This window comes from Chiloscyllium punctatum, chromosome 4 (assembly GCF_047496795.1).
Source record: "Chiloscyllium punctatum isolate Juve2018m chromosome 4, sChiPun1.3, whole genome shotgun sequence".
In the NCBI taxonomy this organism is placed as follows: Eukaryota; Metazoa; Chordata; class Chondrichthyes; order Orectolobiformes; family Hemiscylliidae; genus Chiloscyllium; species Chiloscyllium punctatum.
In genome coordinates, this window is record NC_092742.1 from 42602342 (window position 1) to 42618575 (window position 16234).

General features: G+C 40.6%; 1 protein-coding gene across 2 annotated transcripts in view; it reads right to left on the minus strand.

Annotated features, from left to right (window-relative positions):
- Positions 1-16234, minus strand: part of dync1h1 (dynein, cytoplasmic 1, heavy chain 1) — a 96968-nt gene that overhangs the window by 7444 nt on the left and 73290 nt on the right. For both annotated transcript variants that reach the window (XM_072568489.1, XM_072568491.1), the window contains exons 66-73: positions 15151-15262; positions 14970-15030; positions 14457-14580; positions 13604-13717; positions 8036-8206; positions 4698-4915; positions 4389-4492; positions 2268-2479 (exon numbers count right to left, since the gene is read on the minus strand). In XM_072568489.1, the coding sequence (XP_072424590.1) occupies positions 2268-2479; positions 4389-4492; positions 4698-4915; positions 8036-8206; positions 13604-13717; positions 14457-14580; positions 14970-15030; positions 15151-15262 (1116 nt within the window). The remainder of the gene's footprint in view (positions 1-2267; positions 2480-4388; positions 4493-4697; positions 4916-8035; positions 8207-13603; positions 13718-14456; positions 14581-14969; positions 15031-15150; positions 15263-16234) is intronic.

Sequence of the window (16234 nt, forward strand, 5' to 3'; positions counted from 1 at the left end):
GGAAAGGATATGGAAGATATAGACTGTAGGGAAATAGATAGTGACATCTTGTAAAGTGTCCAGATTACAGAGAAGGAAGTGCTGGATGTCTTGAAACGTTTAAAAGGTGGATAAATCCCCTGATCACGGGGAAGTACACCTGATCAGGTGTACCCGAGAACACTCTGGGAAGCTAGAGAAGTGATTGCTGGGCCTCTTGCTGAGATACTTGTATCATCAGTAGTCACAGGTGAGGTGCCAGAAGACTGGAGATTGGCAAACGTGATGCCGCTGTTTAAGAAGGGCGGTAAAGACAAGCCTGGGAACTATCTTCCGGTGAGCCTGACCTCAGTGGTGGGCAAGTTGTTGGAGGGAATCCTGAGGGACAGGATGTACATGTATTTGGAAAGTCAAGGACTGATTAGGGATAGTCAACATGGCTTTGTGTGTGGGAAATCATATCTCACAAACTTGATTGAGTTTTTTGAAGTAACAAAGAAGATTGATGAGGGTAGAGCAGTAGATGTGACATATGCTTCTTTTTTCTTAACCAAACCCTCAATTTCTTTAATCATCCAGCATTCCCTATACCTACCAGCCTTCCCTTTCACCCTGACAGGAATATACTTTCTCTGGATTCTGGTTCTCATTTCTGAAGGCTTCCCATTTTCCAGCCGTCCCTTTACCTGCGAACGTCTGCCTCCAATCAGCTTTCGAAAGTTCTTGCCTAATACCGTCAAAATTGGCCTTTCTCCAATTTAGAACTTCAACTTTTAGTATTGTACTTCAGTAAGGCGTTCGACAAGGTTCCTCATGGGAGACTGACTAGCAAGGTTAGAACTCATGGAATAAAGGGAGAACTAGCCATTTGGATACAGAACTGGCTCAAAAGGTAGAAGACAGAGGGTGGTGGTGCAGGGTTGTTTTTCAGACTGGAGGCCTGTGACCAGTGGAGTGCCACAAGCATCGGTGTTATCGGATCCTCTACTTTTTGTCATTTATATAAATGATTTGGATGCGAGCATAAGAGGTACAGTTAGTAAGTTTGCAGATGACACCAAAATTGGAAGTGTAGTGGACAGTGAAGAGGGTTACCTCAGATTACAACAGGATCTGGACCAGATGAACCAATGGGCTGAGAAGTGGCAGATGGAGTTTAATTCAGATAAATGCGAGGTGCTGCATTTTGGGAAAGCAAATCTTAGCAGGACTTGCACACTTAATGGTAAGGTCCTAGGGAGTGTTGCTGAACAAAGACACCTTGGAATGCAGGTTCATATCTCCTTGAAAGTGGAGTCACAGGAGATAGGAGAGTGAAGGTGGCGTTTGGTATGCTTTCCTTTATTGGTCAGAGTATTGAGTACAGGAGTTGGGAGGTCATGTTGCGGCTGTACAGGACATTGGTTAGGCCACTGTTGGAATATTGCGTGCAATCCTGGTCTCCTTCCTCTGAAAAGATGTTGTGAAACTTGAAAGGGTTCAGAAAAGATTTACAACGATGTTGCCAGGGTTGGAGGGTCTGAACTACAGGGAGAGGTTGAACAGGCTGGGGCTGTTCTCCCTGGAGCATCGGAGGCTGAGGGGTGACCTTATAGAGGTTTACAAAATTATGAGGGGCATGGATAGGATAAATAGACAAAGTCTTTTCCCTGGGATCAGGGAGTCTAGAGCTAGAGGGCATTGGTTTAAGGTGAGAGGGGAAAGATATGAGACACCTAAGGGGCAACTTTTTCATGCAGAGGGTGGTGTGTGTATGGAATGAGTTGCCAGAGCATGTGGTGGAGGCTGGTACAATTGCAACATTGAAGAGGCATTTGGATGGGTATATGAATAGGAAGGGTTTGGAGGGATATGGGCCGGGTGCTGGCAGGTGGGACGAGATTGGGTTGGGATATCTGGTCGGCGTGGAAAGGTTAGACCGAAGGGTCTGTTTCCATGCTGGACACCTCCATGACTCTATGGTCCCCAATCCCTCCCCGAACAGGAGAGATTAGGTCAATGAATACAATTACAAGGTAATGATCAATTTTTACCAACAAAAGAGTGTAGTGAAGTAGTGAAGGTAGTAAAGTGCACACAATCAGATCAGCCATTATCATAGTGAATAGCACAGGCAGGTACAAATGCCTTATTCATGATCCTATTCATATTCAAAGAAATTGAGAAGGACGGTTAAAAATATACCAGTCATCTGATGTAACTTTGCTTTGATCAGGGCCATGTTTTGTTACTAGGATGACAACCTGAAAGGCAAGGCTCAAAATAGAGCAATATTTCACATCTCTTACCTTAATATTGTCGACAGTGCGTTTAAGATGGTTGAGTGATTTAGGAATAAGTTGGAGCCAATTACATGCTGTGGTATGAAGTGTTCGCATCCAAATTGGCCGTCCGTCTGAAGTAGAACCAGTCCGCTGCTTCTTCTCTGTCTCTGCATAAGCTAGATCATCCTCATCCTCCAGCATCTGCATTTTCAGCATTTTGCTGAGCATATCAGTGCCTGAACCAGATAAATGGTCAAGGGATCAAAGACAGTCTAACTAACAACGGTAATTTAATCCAGAGACTGGTCGTTAAAAAAAAAATCAATTTGAAGTATGACAAGAGTAAAAAAGCTGTTTCAAAAAAGGACAACTGGACAAGTACAATAAAAAAAAAGGTACTCAGAACCTAGCTCAATAACAAAATTGATGGTGTTTATTAAAAAGTAGAACTGTGTAAACTCAGGTTGCTGACAAGTCAGACAAATGGATGAAAATACATCTATTGAACAATGAACTGTGTTAATTAATTACGTTGCTAAACAATACACAGGAAAATGTCGCAAACAACGAACATACGATTTTGCCAAGCATACCCGCAAATTTGACAAAAGATTCAGAAATAGCCCAGTCTTTCATAGATGATGTGATCATTTGTTTTGTGATCAGCAGTGAAACGACAGCACCTGCTGAGACATCTGTCCAAACGTTCTGGCAATCCAATTATAGGAAGGATATTATTATGCTGGAGAGGGGTCAGAAATAATTTACCAGCATGTTGACATGAATGGAAGGTTGCGTTATAAGTATAGGCTGGGACATTTTTCACTGGAGCATAGCTGTTTAAGGGGTGAACTGATGGAGGCTTATAAAATCATATAGATAAGGTGAATGGCAGGTGATTTTGCCCTTGGGTGGGATATTTTCATAACAGGAACATTTTTTAAGGTGAGAGGAAAGACTGAAAAAAAAAAGACCTTTTTGTGTGGAATGAACCTCCAGAGGGGGTGGTGGATGCATGTACAAATGCGCAGTTATACAGCACAGAAACAGACCCTTTGGTCCAACTAGTCCATGCCATAATCCCAAACTAAACTAGTCCCACCTGCCTGTGCTTGGCCCATATCCCTCCAAATATTTCATATTCATGTACTTATCTAAAATAAGTACAGTGTGGCACGATGGTACAGCGGTTAGCACTGCTGCCTCACAGTGCCAGAGGCCCGGGTTCAATTCCCGCCTTGGGCGACCATGTGGAGTTTGCACGTTCTCCCAGTGTCTGCGTGGGTTTTGCCCGGGTGCTCCGGTTTCCTCCCACAGTCCAAAAATGTGCAGGTGAGATGAATTGGCCATGCTAAATTGCCCGTAGTGTTAAGTGAAGGGGTAAATGTAGGGGAATGGGTCTGCGTGGGTTGCTCTTCAGAGTGTCGGTGTGGACTTGTTGGGCCGAAGGGTCTGTTTCCACACTGCAAGTGATCTAATCTTTTAAACATTAAAAACAATTTAACTTATGCAACATTACACCAAAATTAATTTTTATAATAAATTGTTCGTGTGGTCTGCTATACTGAATCACCTGAAGAGGTGAGTAAGGAATATATAATGTGGTAAAGCTGAACATCTATAAAGGAGTTATAAATAAAAATAAGAAAATTCCTTTCCTCCAAGGCTACACTCTGCTCTTAATGGTTCTGAAGAATTACATAATGCAATAAACCGGATAAGTTAAGCAATGAAAACTTGGAATGTTCAAATGACCAGATGTTTATTTTCAGAGCATTGTAGTGTTTTGGGGAGGAGGGGTGAAGGGAAGAACCTATAATGGGAACAAAAATGGTATAGAATGTTTTCTTTCTCTCTGTTCCCAGCAAAGGAGGAAACATCTAAAATAAAACTTCTGGGAGAATACCTTAACCAAACAAAATGCAACAGAACAGTTAGCAAAGTGATGGCACCAAACGAGGAAAATAAAATTTTGTTTGAGTGCATCACATGGGAAATTACAACTTGCAACATTTGTTTAAATGCATATTAGTGTATACACTTAAAATGTTTAGTGTATTACCTATAATTTCAGATCACAGCACTATGAATTTAGTTATTTAGAAAGATGAGGAAAGTTCAGTACTTGGAAATTTTAATAGTTACCCTGAGTAGTTAGAAGCACCTTTTCAGCATTGTTCGGTAAACCTAGCCAAGATGGCGTCTGAGCGTCGGGAAGCAGCTCAACCCACTGGATGAACTCCTCTCGTCTGCAGTTTATAATAAAAAAACCATTGGCTAATTAATGTTAAGGGGAGCACTTTTGTCAAAAGATGATTCCAATAACAAACTGTGTTTTGAGCAGTTACTATTTTAAAAGTATCAATTTCATTTTTTCTCAGGTCAGTATTCTTTAAACATGAAATACAATTTTTCAAAAAATTGTAGCAATGATCAAGTTGAAAGATTTTTTACCTGATGCCATCTGGCATTAGAATATCCTTATGTCCATCAACCTTACATGCCAACTTAAATTCGCTGTCAAAGCTAGCAGTCGTAAAAAGACGCTCCAAGAAGGAGTTCAACAACCGCTGATCGAATTCGTTATCAATACGCCCACCATATATGGACTGTGCCATCAGGGTTTTCAAAGCTGCCCAAGGAATTTTATCAGGTGAAATATTCTGGCGCCCCTGAAGAAAACAAGTCAGTCTATATTAAGTTACTGAAGTTGAGAATATTTGTGATTTGTAAATTCATTATTTCACACAAGTTATTTGCATCCCAAGCCTTTATCAGTCCTAAAAAAGTGGCAAATATTGTACATGTAGGCAATACAATAGTTTCTGATATTTGCATACAACTATTACAAGTGATTATAAATGTTCAGTGAAAATTCAGATTGGTCCCTACACTGAACAGGTTGCTCTAGCATGAGAAGTTTTTAATAAATTGGGTGTTTACTCTAGAATTTAGAAGAATAAGAGTCCCACTGAAATAATCAAGAATATAAAGGGGATTGGCACAGTAGACACTGAGGTGCTGTTTCCACAGTTGGGAATTTAGAAGGAATAAACAACTTCAGGGTAGGGATTAGTGGACAATCATTTAGGACTGGAAGAAATTGCTTCACCGTCACTTCTTTACCTCAGTGGGTTATAGATGCACTCATCACTGAAAATATTTAAAGCTGAATTAAAAAGAAGTGGAGTTGAAAACTAAGCGTAGTCATGATCATATTGAAGTAAAACACAGAAGACAGTAGACCATTTAGCCCTTTGTAGTGTTTCACCATTCAAAATGATTTTCTCCCTATATTCCTTCACCTGTTTAGTCCTAAGAACTACATCTAAATGCCCCTGGAAAAACTTGCAGTTTCTGGCCTCAACCATTTCTGTGGCAGAGAATTTCACAGGTTCACCACACTCTTCATCTCAGTACTAAATTGCCTACTCCATATTCTTAAACTGTCATCACTAAAGATCAGGGAGTATAAATTAGCACAAATATCTTACCATCAGGTGAGGTTAGAGGATAAAGTGAACCATATTGAAGACAAATATACATTTTGATTCTAACTGCTCTGCCATCTTTGTTCCACATTACTACTCCTGCTTCTGACTGTAAGGGACGTACATTTGCCTTCACTTCTTCCTCTTCACATACTTCTAGAAGTTTTCACAATCAGTTTGCATAGCTCCCACAAGCTTGCTCCCATTCTGTTTTCAACCTCAAAGCACTTTCGCTTCCTTTGAAATCTAAACTGCTGTCAATTGCCACGTCCACTGCTTTTTTTAAGCCAATTTGCATGCCCCTTCCTTGGATCTAACACTATTCTTAATTTTCAATGTTTGCCATGATCATGCCACATTTCTCACTTTATTTTATCCCTGACAAGAATGAACAATTGCTGCAGTTATTTTAGGCACTTTTTACATCTGCCATTGCCTACCCACTGTCATTCATTTAAGTAACTTTCCTCAACTTATTATAGCCAGTTTTTGCATCATACGACTGCAGTTTTCTTTATTTAGATTTTGGACCAGAATCAACTATGTCACTGTTCACCTTATGAAAAATTCCATCATATTATAGTTACTCTTCCCCTAAGGGCTTTCACAGTTAGAATGCCAACTATCCTTTCCCAATGCCCAATATCCAGACTTACATGACTTGCATGCCAATGGATTCTTCAACACATTAATCCAGAAAATTGTAAAGTAACCCCTATTTTTATTTACATTCACTCAATTTCATGATTATACAAATTATCACCCCAAACTGCCTTAGTGACTAAATTTCTCTTTGCTGAAAGCAATGCAAATTTATGCATGAATACAGGAAAGCAACTTTTTTTGGCTGGGTTTGAGAGTCCATGACCATTAATCAGCTTTGTAATCCCTCTTACAATTTCACCAAGACATTGTCTGTGAAAGCACTAAAATAATTAGATTTATAGTCTTTTGTCATATCCAGGCAACTAAACTACAATCACTAAGCTTTTAAAAAGTAAAATGGAAGATTACTGTTAATAGCTATATTGCACAAAAGAATTGAAAAACTAAAGTAAATTTCAAGTAAAAGCAGGTGGTTTCGTACTAGACAGCAATACAGATGCAATAAACAAAAATGTCAATGCAGACAAATAGAAATGCTATAAAATATTTTCCCTTCATGATGCAATAAATTGCTGTCTGTATTAAACAAACACTGATATTCCACATAGGACCTGCTTTTGAAAATAATTGTTCACAAGGAAATGCTAGAAAATCCTACAAGGTTACATCCATAATTTAAGAGACTGAAAGAGTTCCCAAATACTAGCTTAAAAATGTGTTGCTGGAAAAGCACAGCAGGTCAGGCAGCATCCAAGGAGCAGGAGAATCGATGTTTTGGGCATAAGCCCTTCTTCAGGAATGAGGAGGGTGTGCCAAGCAGGCTAAGATAAAAGGTAGGGAGGAAGGACTTGGGGGAGGGGCGTTGGGAATACGATAAGTGGAAGGAGGTTAAGGTGAGGGTGAGGGGGCGGAGAGGGGGTGGGGCGGAGGTGGAGAGGTCGGGAAGAAGATTGCAGGTCAAGGCGGCGGTGCCGAGTCTGCAGATTTCTCCAGCTTTGTCATTTTCCCTCCCCCCACCTTTTCTCAGCCCAACATTCAGACTCAGCACTGCCTTCTTGACCTGCAATCTTCTTCCTGACCTCTCCGCCCCTGCCCCCACCCCGGCCTATCACCCTCACCTTAACCTCCTTCCACCTATCGTATTTCCAACGTTCCTCCCCAAAGTCCCTTCTCCCTACCTTTTATCTTAGCCTGCTTGGCACACCCTCCTCATTCCTGAAGGGCTTATGCCCGAAACATCGATTCTCCTGCTCCTTTGATGCTGCCTGACCTGCTGCGCTTTTCCAGCAACACATTTTTAAGCTCTGATCTCCAGCATCTGCAGTCCTCACTTTCTCCAGAGATCCCAAATGACCCAAAGTAACGAATTTGAAATACCTTAGTTGCCTGAACTGTAAAATATCAACCAAAAAGTATCTTTAATTTAAATTATGCAGTAATTATTAAGTTTGCCCCTGAAATGATTCCCTTAACTCGATTTTTGAAGGACTACACTTTTATCTTGTTTGACAGTGTGGAGCAGCCAAATGACCCCTTTCCTAGTCAAAGCTATACTTTTATTTCACCCTAGCCTAAAGTTAAACTCATTTGGTGCACTTTTTAGTTACAGTAGTTCTTATTTAAAAATAGCAAGAATTCTAAATCTCAAAACTATTTTACTTTGCAACAGATTCAATACTTTCAACAAAAATTTACCTTTGCTGTATCGTCCAACCAGGTGTCCACAGTATCACAAGCAGATCTTAAATCAGATTCCCCAAACTCATACTTCTTGGACCAGCCCAGAGGAGCATATCGCAGACGTTCTTGTATAATGGCATGGAACCAACCCAGAAGGAAGTACAGGCGTGCACGCTCGTTTGGTGACTAGAATAACATTTGAACATTAAAATGTTGGTATTTGTAAGCTTGTATAATATTTAAACTCTAACAGTTAACTTGGTCAAGAATCTGGTTTGTGTATCAATTTAAATTTACAAAACAAATCTGCTATCTACAAGCCAGTCTATTTAACTTTATTGCTGAGGTTCAGGCCAAAATTAACATATATGGGACACTGCATATTCATTAAAGAAAATCAGCTCAGAGTTAGCAATGGGGAAAATCATATTTAACTTTGAGTTTTTTGATAAGGTAACAAAGGACTGATGTGGTATAATGCAGGCTTTCAAAAAATATTTGAAGAAGTGATACATAACAGGCATATTGCAACTTTTCCTGACTAATATTAATAAACAGATTTGCCATCTGAGGTAGTTTGGGTTGAGGTTAGGAATAGGAGAGGTGAGGTCACCCTGTTAGGAGTCTTTTACAGGCCTCCTAATAGTCCTAGAATCGTTGAAGAAAGGATTGCGAAGATGATTCAGGAGAAGAGTGACAGTAATAGGGTGATTGTTCTGGGAGACTTTAACTTTCCTGATATTGATTGGGAAAGCTATAGCTCAAGTTCGTTAGATGGGTCAGTGTTTGTGCAATGTGTGCAGGAGAGTTTCCTGACACAATATGTAGATAAGCCAACAAGAGGTGAGGCCATACTGGATTTGGTTCTGGGTAACGAACCAGGCCAGGTATTAGAACTAGAGGTAGGTGAGCACTTTGGGGACAGTGACCACAATTCGGTGATTTTTACTCTAGTGATGGAGAGGGATAAGTGTGTACTACAGGGCAAGAGTTATAGCTGGGGGCAGGGAAATTATGATGCGTTGAGGCATGACTTAGGATGTGTGGATTGGAAAAGTAGATTCCAAGGCAAGAGCGTAATTGATATGTGGAACTTGTTCAAGGAGCAACTATTGAGTGTCCTTGATAAGTACGTACCTATCAGGCAGGGAGGAAAGGGTCGTGTGAGGGAGCCGTGGTTTAATAAGGAGTTGGAATCCCTTGTTAAATGGAAGAGGGCGGCCTTTGTAAAGATGAGGTGTGAAGGTTCAATAGGGGCGATTGAGAGTTATAAGGTAGCCCGGAAGGACCTGAAGAGAGAGCTAAGAGCAGCAAGGAGGGGACATGATAGGTAGGATTAGTTGGTAGGATTAGGGAAAACCCTAAGGCTTTCTATAGGTATGTTAGGAATAAAAGAATGACTAGGGAAGGAATAGGTCCAATCAAGGATAGTAATGGGAAGTTGCGTGTGGAGGCTGAAGAGATTGGGGAGGCGCTGAATGAATACTTTTCGTCAGTATTCACTCAGGAACAGGACATTGTTGTCGATATGAATACTGAGGCACGAATAAGTAGAATGGATGGCTTTGAGATATGTAGAGAAGAGGTGTTGGAAATTCTGCCAAGGGTGAAAATAGGTAAGTCCCCTGGGCCTGATGGCATTTATCCTAGGATTCTCTGGGAAGCAAGGGAGGAGATTGCAGAGCCATTGGCCTTGATTTTTGTGTCCTCTTTGTCGACAGGAGTAGTGTCAGAGGACTGGAGGCTAGCAAACGTGGTTCCCTTGTTCAAGAAGGGGAGTAGGGATAATCCTAGTAACTATAGGCCAGTGAGTCTCACTTCTGTTGTGGGCAAAGTCTTAGAGAGAATTGTAAGGGATAGGATTTATGCACATCTGGATAAGAATGATGTGATCAAGGATAGTCAGCATGGTTTTGTGAAGGGCAGGTCGTGCCTCACAAACCTTATTGAATTCTTTGAGAAGGTGACTAAGGAGGTAGATGAGGGGAAAGCGGTAGATGTGGTATATATGGATTTTAGTAAGGCGTTTGATAAGGTCCCCCATGGTAGGCTACTGCAGAAAATACAGAGATATGGCATTGAGGGTGAGTTGGAGGTTTGGATTAGGAATTGGCTCTCTGGAAGAAGACAGAGGGTAGTAGTTGATGGCAAAGGTTCATCTTGGAGTGCCGTCACTAGCGGTGTTCCGCAAGGATCTGTTTTGGGACCATTGCTGTTTGTCATTTTTATAAATGACCTGGAGGAAGGGTTAGAAGGTTGGGTGAGCAAGTTTGCGGATGATACGAAAGTCAGAGGAGTTGTAGACAGTGAGGAAGGATATGGCAGGTTACAGCGGGATATAGAGAAGCTGCAGAGCTGGGCAGAAATGGTGGCAAATGGAGTTCAATGTAGCTAAGTGTGAAGTGATTCACTTTGGTAAGAGTAATAAAAAGATGGATTACTGGGCTAATGATAGACTACTTGGTAGCGTGGAAGAGCAGAGGGATCTTGGTGTCCATGTACACAGATCTCTGAAAGTTGCCACCCAGGTAAATAGTGCAGTGAAGAAGGCATATGGCGTACTGGCTTTTATTGGTAGAGGAATTGAGTTCCGGAGTCCTGAGGTCATGCTGCAGTTGTATAAGACTCTGGTGCGGCCGCATCTGGAATATTGTGTGCAGTTTTGGTCGCCATACTATAGGAAGGATGTGGAGGCACTGGAACGGGTGCAGAGGAAGTTTACCAGGATGTTGCCTGGTATGGTAGGAAAATCCTATGAGGAAAGGCTGAGGCACTTGGGGTTGTTTTCATTGGAGAAAAGAAGGTTTAGGGGTGATTTGATAGAGGTGTACAAGATGATTAGGGGGTTAGATAGGGTTGACAGTGAGAACCTTTTTCCACGTATGGAGTCAGCTATTACAAGGGGGCATAGCTTTAAATTAAGGGGGGGTAGATATAGGACTGATGTTAGGGGTAGGTTCTTCACTCAGCGAGTCGTAAGTTCATGGAATGCCCTGCCAGTAGCAGTAGTGGACTCTCCCTCTTTATGGGTATTTAAGCGGGCATTGGATAGGTATATGGAGGATAGTGGGTTAGTGTAGGTTAGGTGGGCTTTGATCGGCGCAACATCGAGGGCTGAAGGGCCTGTACTGCGCTGTATTCTTCTATGTTCTAACACAACTACCAAGTTTACAGGTTACAAATATATTGTGAACTGCAGGGAGGATAGTGTGAAACTTCAAAGTTTTGGAAAGAATTCTGAGGGATAGGATTTATGACTATTTGACAAAGCAGTGTGATTAAAGGCAGTCAGCATGGCTTTGTGAGGGGCAGGTCATGCCTCACAAATCTTATTGAGTTCTTTGAGGAGGTGACAAGACAGGTTGAAGGTAAAGTAGAGGATGTGGTGTATATGGACTTCAGCAAGGCATTTGAGACGGTTCCCCATGGTAGGCTCATTCAGAAAGTCAGGAAGTATGGGATGCAGGGAGATTTGGCTATCTGGATTCAGAATTGGCTGGCTGACAGAAGGCAGAACATCGCTGTCGATGTAAAGTATTCTGTCTGGAGGTCAGTGTTGAGTGGGGTCCCACAGGGCTCTGTTCTTGGGCTTCTGCTCTTTGTAGTTTTTATAAAATGACTTGGATGAGGTGGTTAAGGGGTGGGTTAGTAAAATTACAGATAACAAAAGGTTGGAGGTGTCGTTGATAGTATCGAGGGCTACTACAGGCTGCAGCGTGACAGAATGCAGATCTGGGTTGAGAAATGACAGATGGAGTTCAACCTGGATTAATGCGAAATGATGCATTTTGGAAGGTTGAACTTCAACGCTGCAGATAGGATTAAAGACAGGATTCTTGGTAGTGTGGAGAAACAGAGGGATCTGGGTGTGCAAGTACATAGATCCCTCAAAGTTGCCACTCAAGTGGATAGGGTTGTTAAGAAAGCATATGGTGTTTGACTTCCATTAACAGGGGGATCGAGTTTAAGAACCGCGAGGTTTTGCTGCAGCTCTACAAGTCTCTGGTAAGACCACACTTGGAATACTGTGTCCAGTTCTGGTCGCATTACTATAGGAAAGATAGAGAGTGCAAAGAAGGTTTACCAGGATGCTGCCTGGACTGGAGGGCTTGCCTTATGAAGAAAGGTTGAATAAGCTCAGACTTTTCTCTCTGGAGAAGAGGAAGAAGAGAGGAGATCTGATCGAAGTGTACAAAATAACGAGTCAAATAGATAGTCAATAACCAGAGACTTTTCCCCAGGGCAGGATTGGCTGGTACGAGGAGTCATAGTTTGAAGATATTAGGAGGAAGGTATAAAGGAAACGTCAGAGGTAGGTTCTTTACGCAGAGAGTTGGGAATGCATGGGACGTGTGGAAGCAGAGTCATTGGGGACATTTAAGTGACTGCTGGACATGCACATGGATAGCAGTGAGTTGAGGGGTGCGTAGGTTATTATATTTTAAGAACTGTTCTGTGCTGTACTCTATGTTCTATGTTCAAAAGACACAGTGACTATTAGAATAGGTAGAAAAATGGCTGATGAAATGGAATGCAGTGAAATGCAAACTCATTTTGGTACAAGAATAAGAATTTTGGGGCTAATCACAGATGATGGCAGCGTATGCTGAATGCTGTTAATAAATCATTAGAGGACTTGATGGGAACAAACTGGTTCCACCAATTTAAGGTGTTTGGCACAATAACCAACAGCATCACAAGGGAAAGCTTTATCCAGCAAGCAAAAATTGGAATGCACTTCCTGAGAATGTAGAGGAGGCAGATCAAACTAGATTTCAAAAATGAATTGGATAATTTGGGTAATGACAGAAAAGTGGGACTAAATGAGTTGCTCTTGCAAACAGCCTGCATGAACAAGTGGCAGCCTCTGCTTTGTGTACTTAAACATTTTGTCTAATGCCTGAAGTAGTACAGAATCAACAGTAGACTACACAAGGCAATTTCAGCTCAGGAAAGAAAATAAATTGTAGACTGTCAACCAGAATTTTTTGGTTCCTTTCCAAATATTTGTTATGCAATTGGGTGTATTGTGCTGGTATTCAAAAGTTCCAGAATGACGTTCTCAGGCTACATGGATTGATTTAGGGTATGAATAACAACACTAAATGGTGTTAGTGAATGAATACCTGTACAATTATATGCAGGTACACCTCTGAATTCTGCTAAGAAATGGACTGTTGCCCTTACCTGTGAAAATGACCACAACAGAACTGGGTGGAATCAGAATGCATGCTTGTGACAACCATTTGGTGCCACTCTTACTGGATTGCAAAGTAGCAGGCAGCAAGTGGAGAAATTATACACTTCCAACAACTGCAACAATGTGCACTGTATACTTTTTTTGACAGTTAGGAAGATGATGGCAATACATTCATTTCATGCTTGCACTGCCCAACATGACAGACATGGAAATGTCCCAACTTCTGTTCACCATGCAAGGTTCAAAAATACGTTCATCTGTATTCCAATTAATAGACTTATAAGTAGCCGCTTGCCCATCCAGCATGGGAAATTTGACACTGTTAATACAAAGTACGCTACCTCCAAAAAAATATTGGGATCAAATCCTTAGTTTGTTCTTACTTTGCACATCCTTGAAACTGGTATACTACTGAAGGTCCTCAGCATATTTGCCTTCACACCAGGTGGTGGCTCAAATACAAATATACGCCCAGCTCGTAACAAGTTCACTGGAACCTGCAAACATGAATAAGACACTATAACACTGAACATTATTTTGCTCTATAAAGTAGAGGTACCTACAGTGACACTGGAATTTAAAAATTCATGGTATTCTTTTTAAAGGATCAAATACTAAAATTTGATTTATTATCAGCTGATTCTCCAATTGGCAGTCCACTTTCTTTTTAAAGAAATCAAGACGAATTTCAAACTCCTTGATTGATGTTTCTTTCAAAAGGACATTACTACAGGACTATCATTGGGCTGATTTCATACCTCGCAGTTATTACAACATACTAAAAATAGGTTAACTAACCCACTTTCTTAATCAATAGTGTGCAGTGATATAAATGATCTTTTGTAAACAGAGGAGAAATCACTGCCATTAAACACTACTATGTTGAAATAGGCTGACAGATCTTTTGAATAGTAAAAATAATTAAAAGGTATGGGACAGGGCAGGAAGGTGAACTTGAGGTACAACATCAACACGATCTTGTTGAATACATAGCACACAAATGAATAAAAAAAGGATAAAATAGGAGCTGAAGTAGACTTTTTGATGTTCTAATTGTCAAGATTGGGCATTGTTTCATTTTGATTATGAGCAACAGAATTTACAGTTTATTGAAAAGTGACCAAAACATTTGGGCATGTTCAATTGTTTTCACTGCTGTATTGTCCAGAAGATTTGAAAGTTTACTAACAGCATAACAAATTTATTGGCAAGTTTAATACTCAGATTAAGTATTACCTTAGGATTGATTTCCATAGTAAGGAAGAGACGGAAATTAGCATGGGGTTGTAAGGAATGCAGCTTTTTCTCCAATTGCATGAGCCAACCAGGGGCTAAATGTACATTTTTCAACATCACCCACCTATTAAAAAAGTGAAAAAAAATTGGTTACAAGTGCCATTTAGAAACAATACGATCAGATAATGTGTCATTAATTCCTGGTCAACATTAAATCCAATGTATTTGATTTATCATATCCACTTACACTTGACTGCAGGGTAAAACTGCACCAGACATGAATATGAAGGTATGACTTCTAAATTAGCAAAACTAGTTTTTGTTTACATATTTGAATGTTTGTTCACTCATGCAATACATAACTTAAAGATAAATTTTAAAATGTGAGTAGTGCTGATGTTGATAACATCAAGGCAAAGTTTGGGCAAATTATGCACCGTACATATTAAAATGTTGCCAATAGTATGTATGTCACAAATTCAACTAGTGCAATATACTGGGTAACTTACTTACCTTCCAGATTTGACAGCGGTATTAATAGCTTTCTCTGCCTGGTTGAAACCCTCCGCAGAACCTATATTATACATTTGTTAAAATAATTAAATAATGAAACGCTGAATACAAAGTGTCAATGACTAAAAAATTCAATTGTATTTCCATCAATTATTATTCACATTGATAGCAGAATTTTTACCAATAGCAATAGATGTAATCTGAGTGTTTTGTTCAGCTGCAAGATCCTCTCCACGTCCACTAGCATCATAGCCAGGTACAGAGCACATAAGCACCGGAGTGTTTGGTTTCACCTAAGGATAACAAGCAAGGTCGACCTCAGTAGACATGGAGAAATAACCTCCACACAAACATACCCATACAGGTGGTCATACAAGTTATTTTGCTACAGACTACAACAGTTAGAAGAAATAAAATAATTCCGAAAAAGTGGAACTTAATACTGATAGCGTGTACTTTGAAAATGACTAAACTAATTATCAAGACATAAACTAATTGGAAATGGATAAAACACAATTCTCCTACTTTCTATGGGACTTTAAGTTTAGAACATGACAAAATCCATTATTTGACAGCCTTCTGAGTCACTGATGTCGATGTGAAAAAATAGGTAGGAAATCAAGTTGAAATTCCTAAGCACTGCTTTTTGTCATTTATATAATGATTTGGGTGTGAATATAGGAAATTATGGTTAGTAAGTTTACAGTCAACACCAAAATTGGTGGTGTAGTGGACAGGAAAGAAGGTTCGCTCAGAGTATAGGACCTTGATCAGATGGGCCAGTAGGCTGAGGAGTGGCAGGTGGAGTATAATTTAGATAAATGTGAGATGATGCATTTTAGTAAGGCAGGACTTATACAGTTAATAGTAGGGTTCTGGGAAACGTCGCTGAACAAAGACCTAAAGCTGCAGTGTATGGCTGCTTGAAAGTAGAGTTGCAGGTAGCATTTGGCATGCTTGTCTTCATTGGTCAGTGCACTGAGTATAGGAGTCAGGATGTTATAGTGCAGCTGTACAGGGACATTGGTGAGGCCACCATTCAATTCTGGTCTCCTTGCTATAGCAACGTTGTTGTTAAACTTGAAGGGGTTTGGTAAAAAGATTTACAAGTAAGTTGCCAGGTTTGGAAGGTTTGAGCTATAAAGGAGAGGCTGAATCGGCTGGGACTTTTCCCCCCGGAGCGTCAGAGGCTGAAAGGAGACCTTATACAAGTTTATAAAATCATGAGGGGCATGGATAGGGTAAAAAGAAAAAGGTCTTTTTCC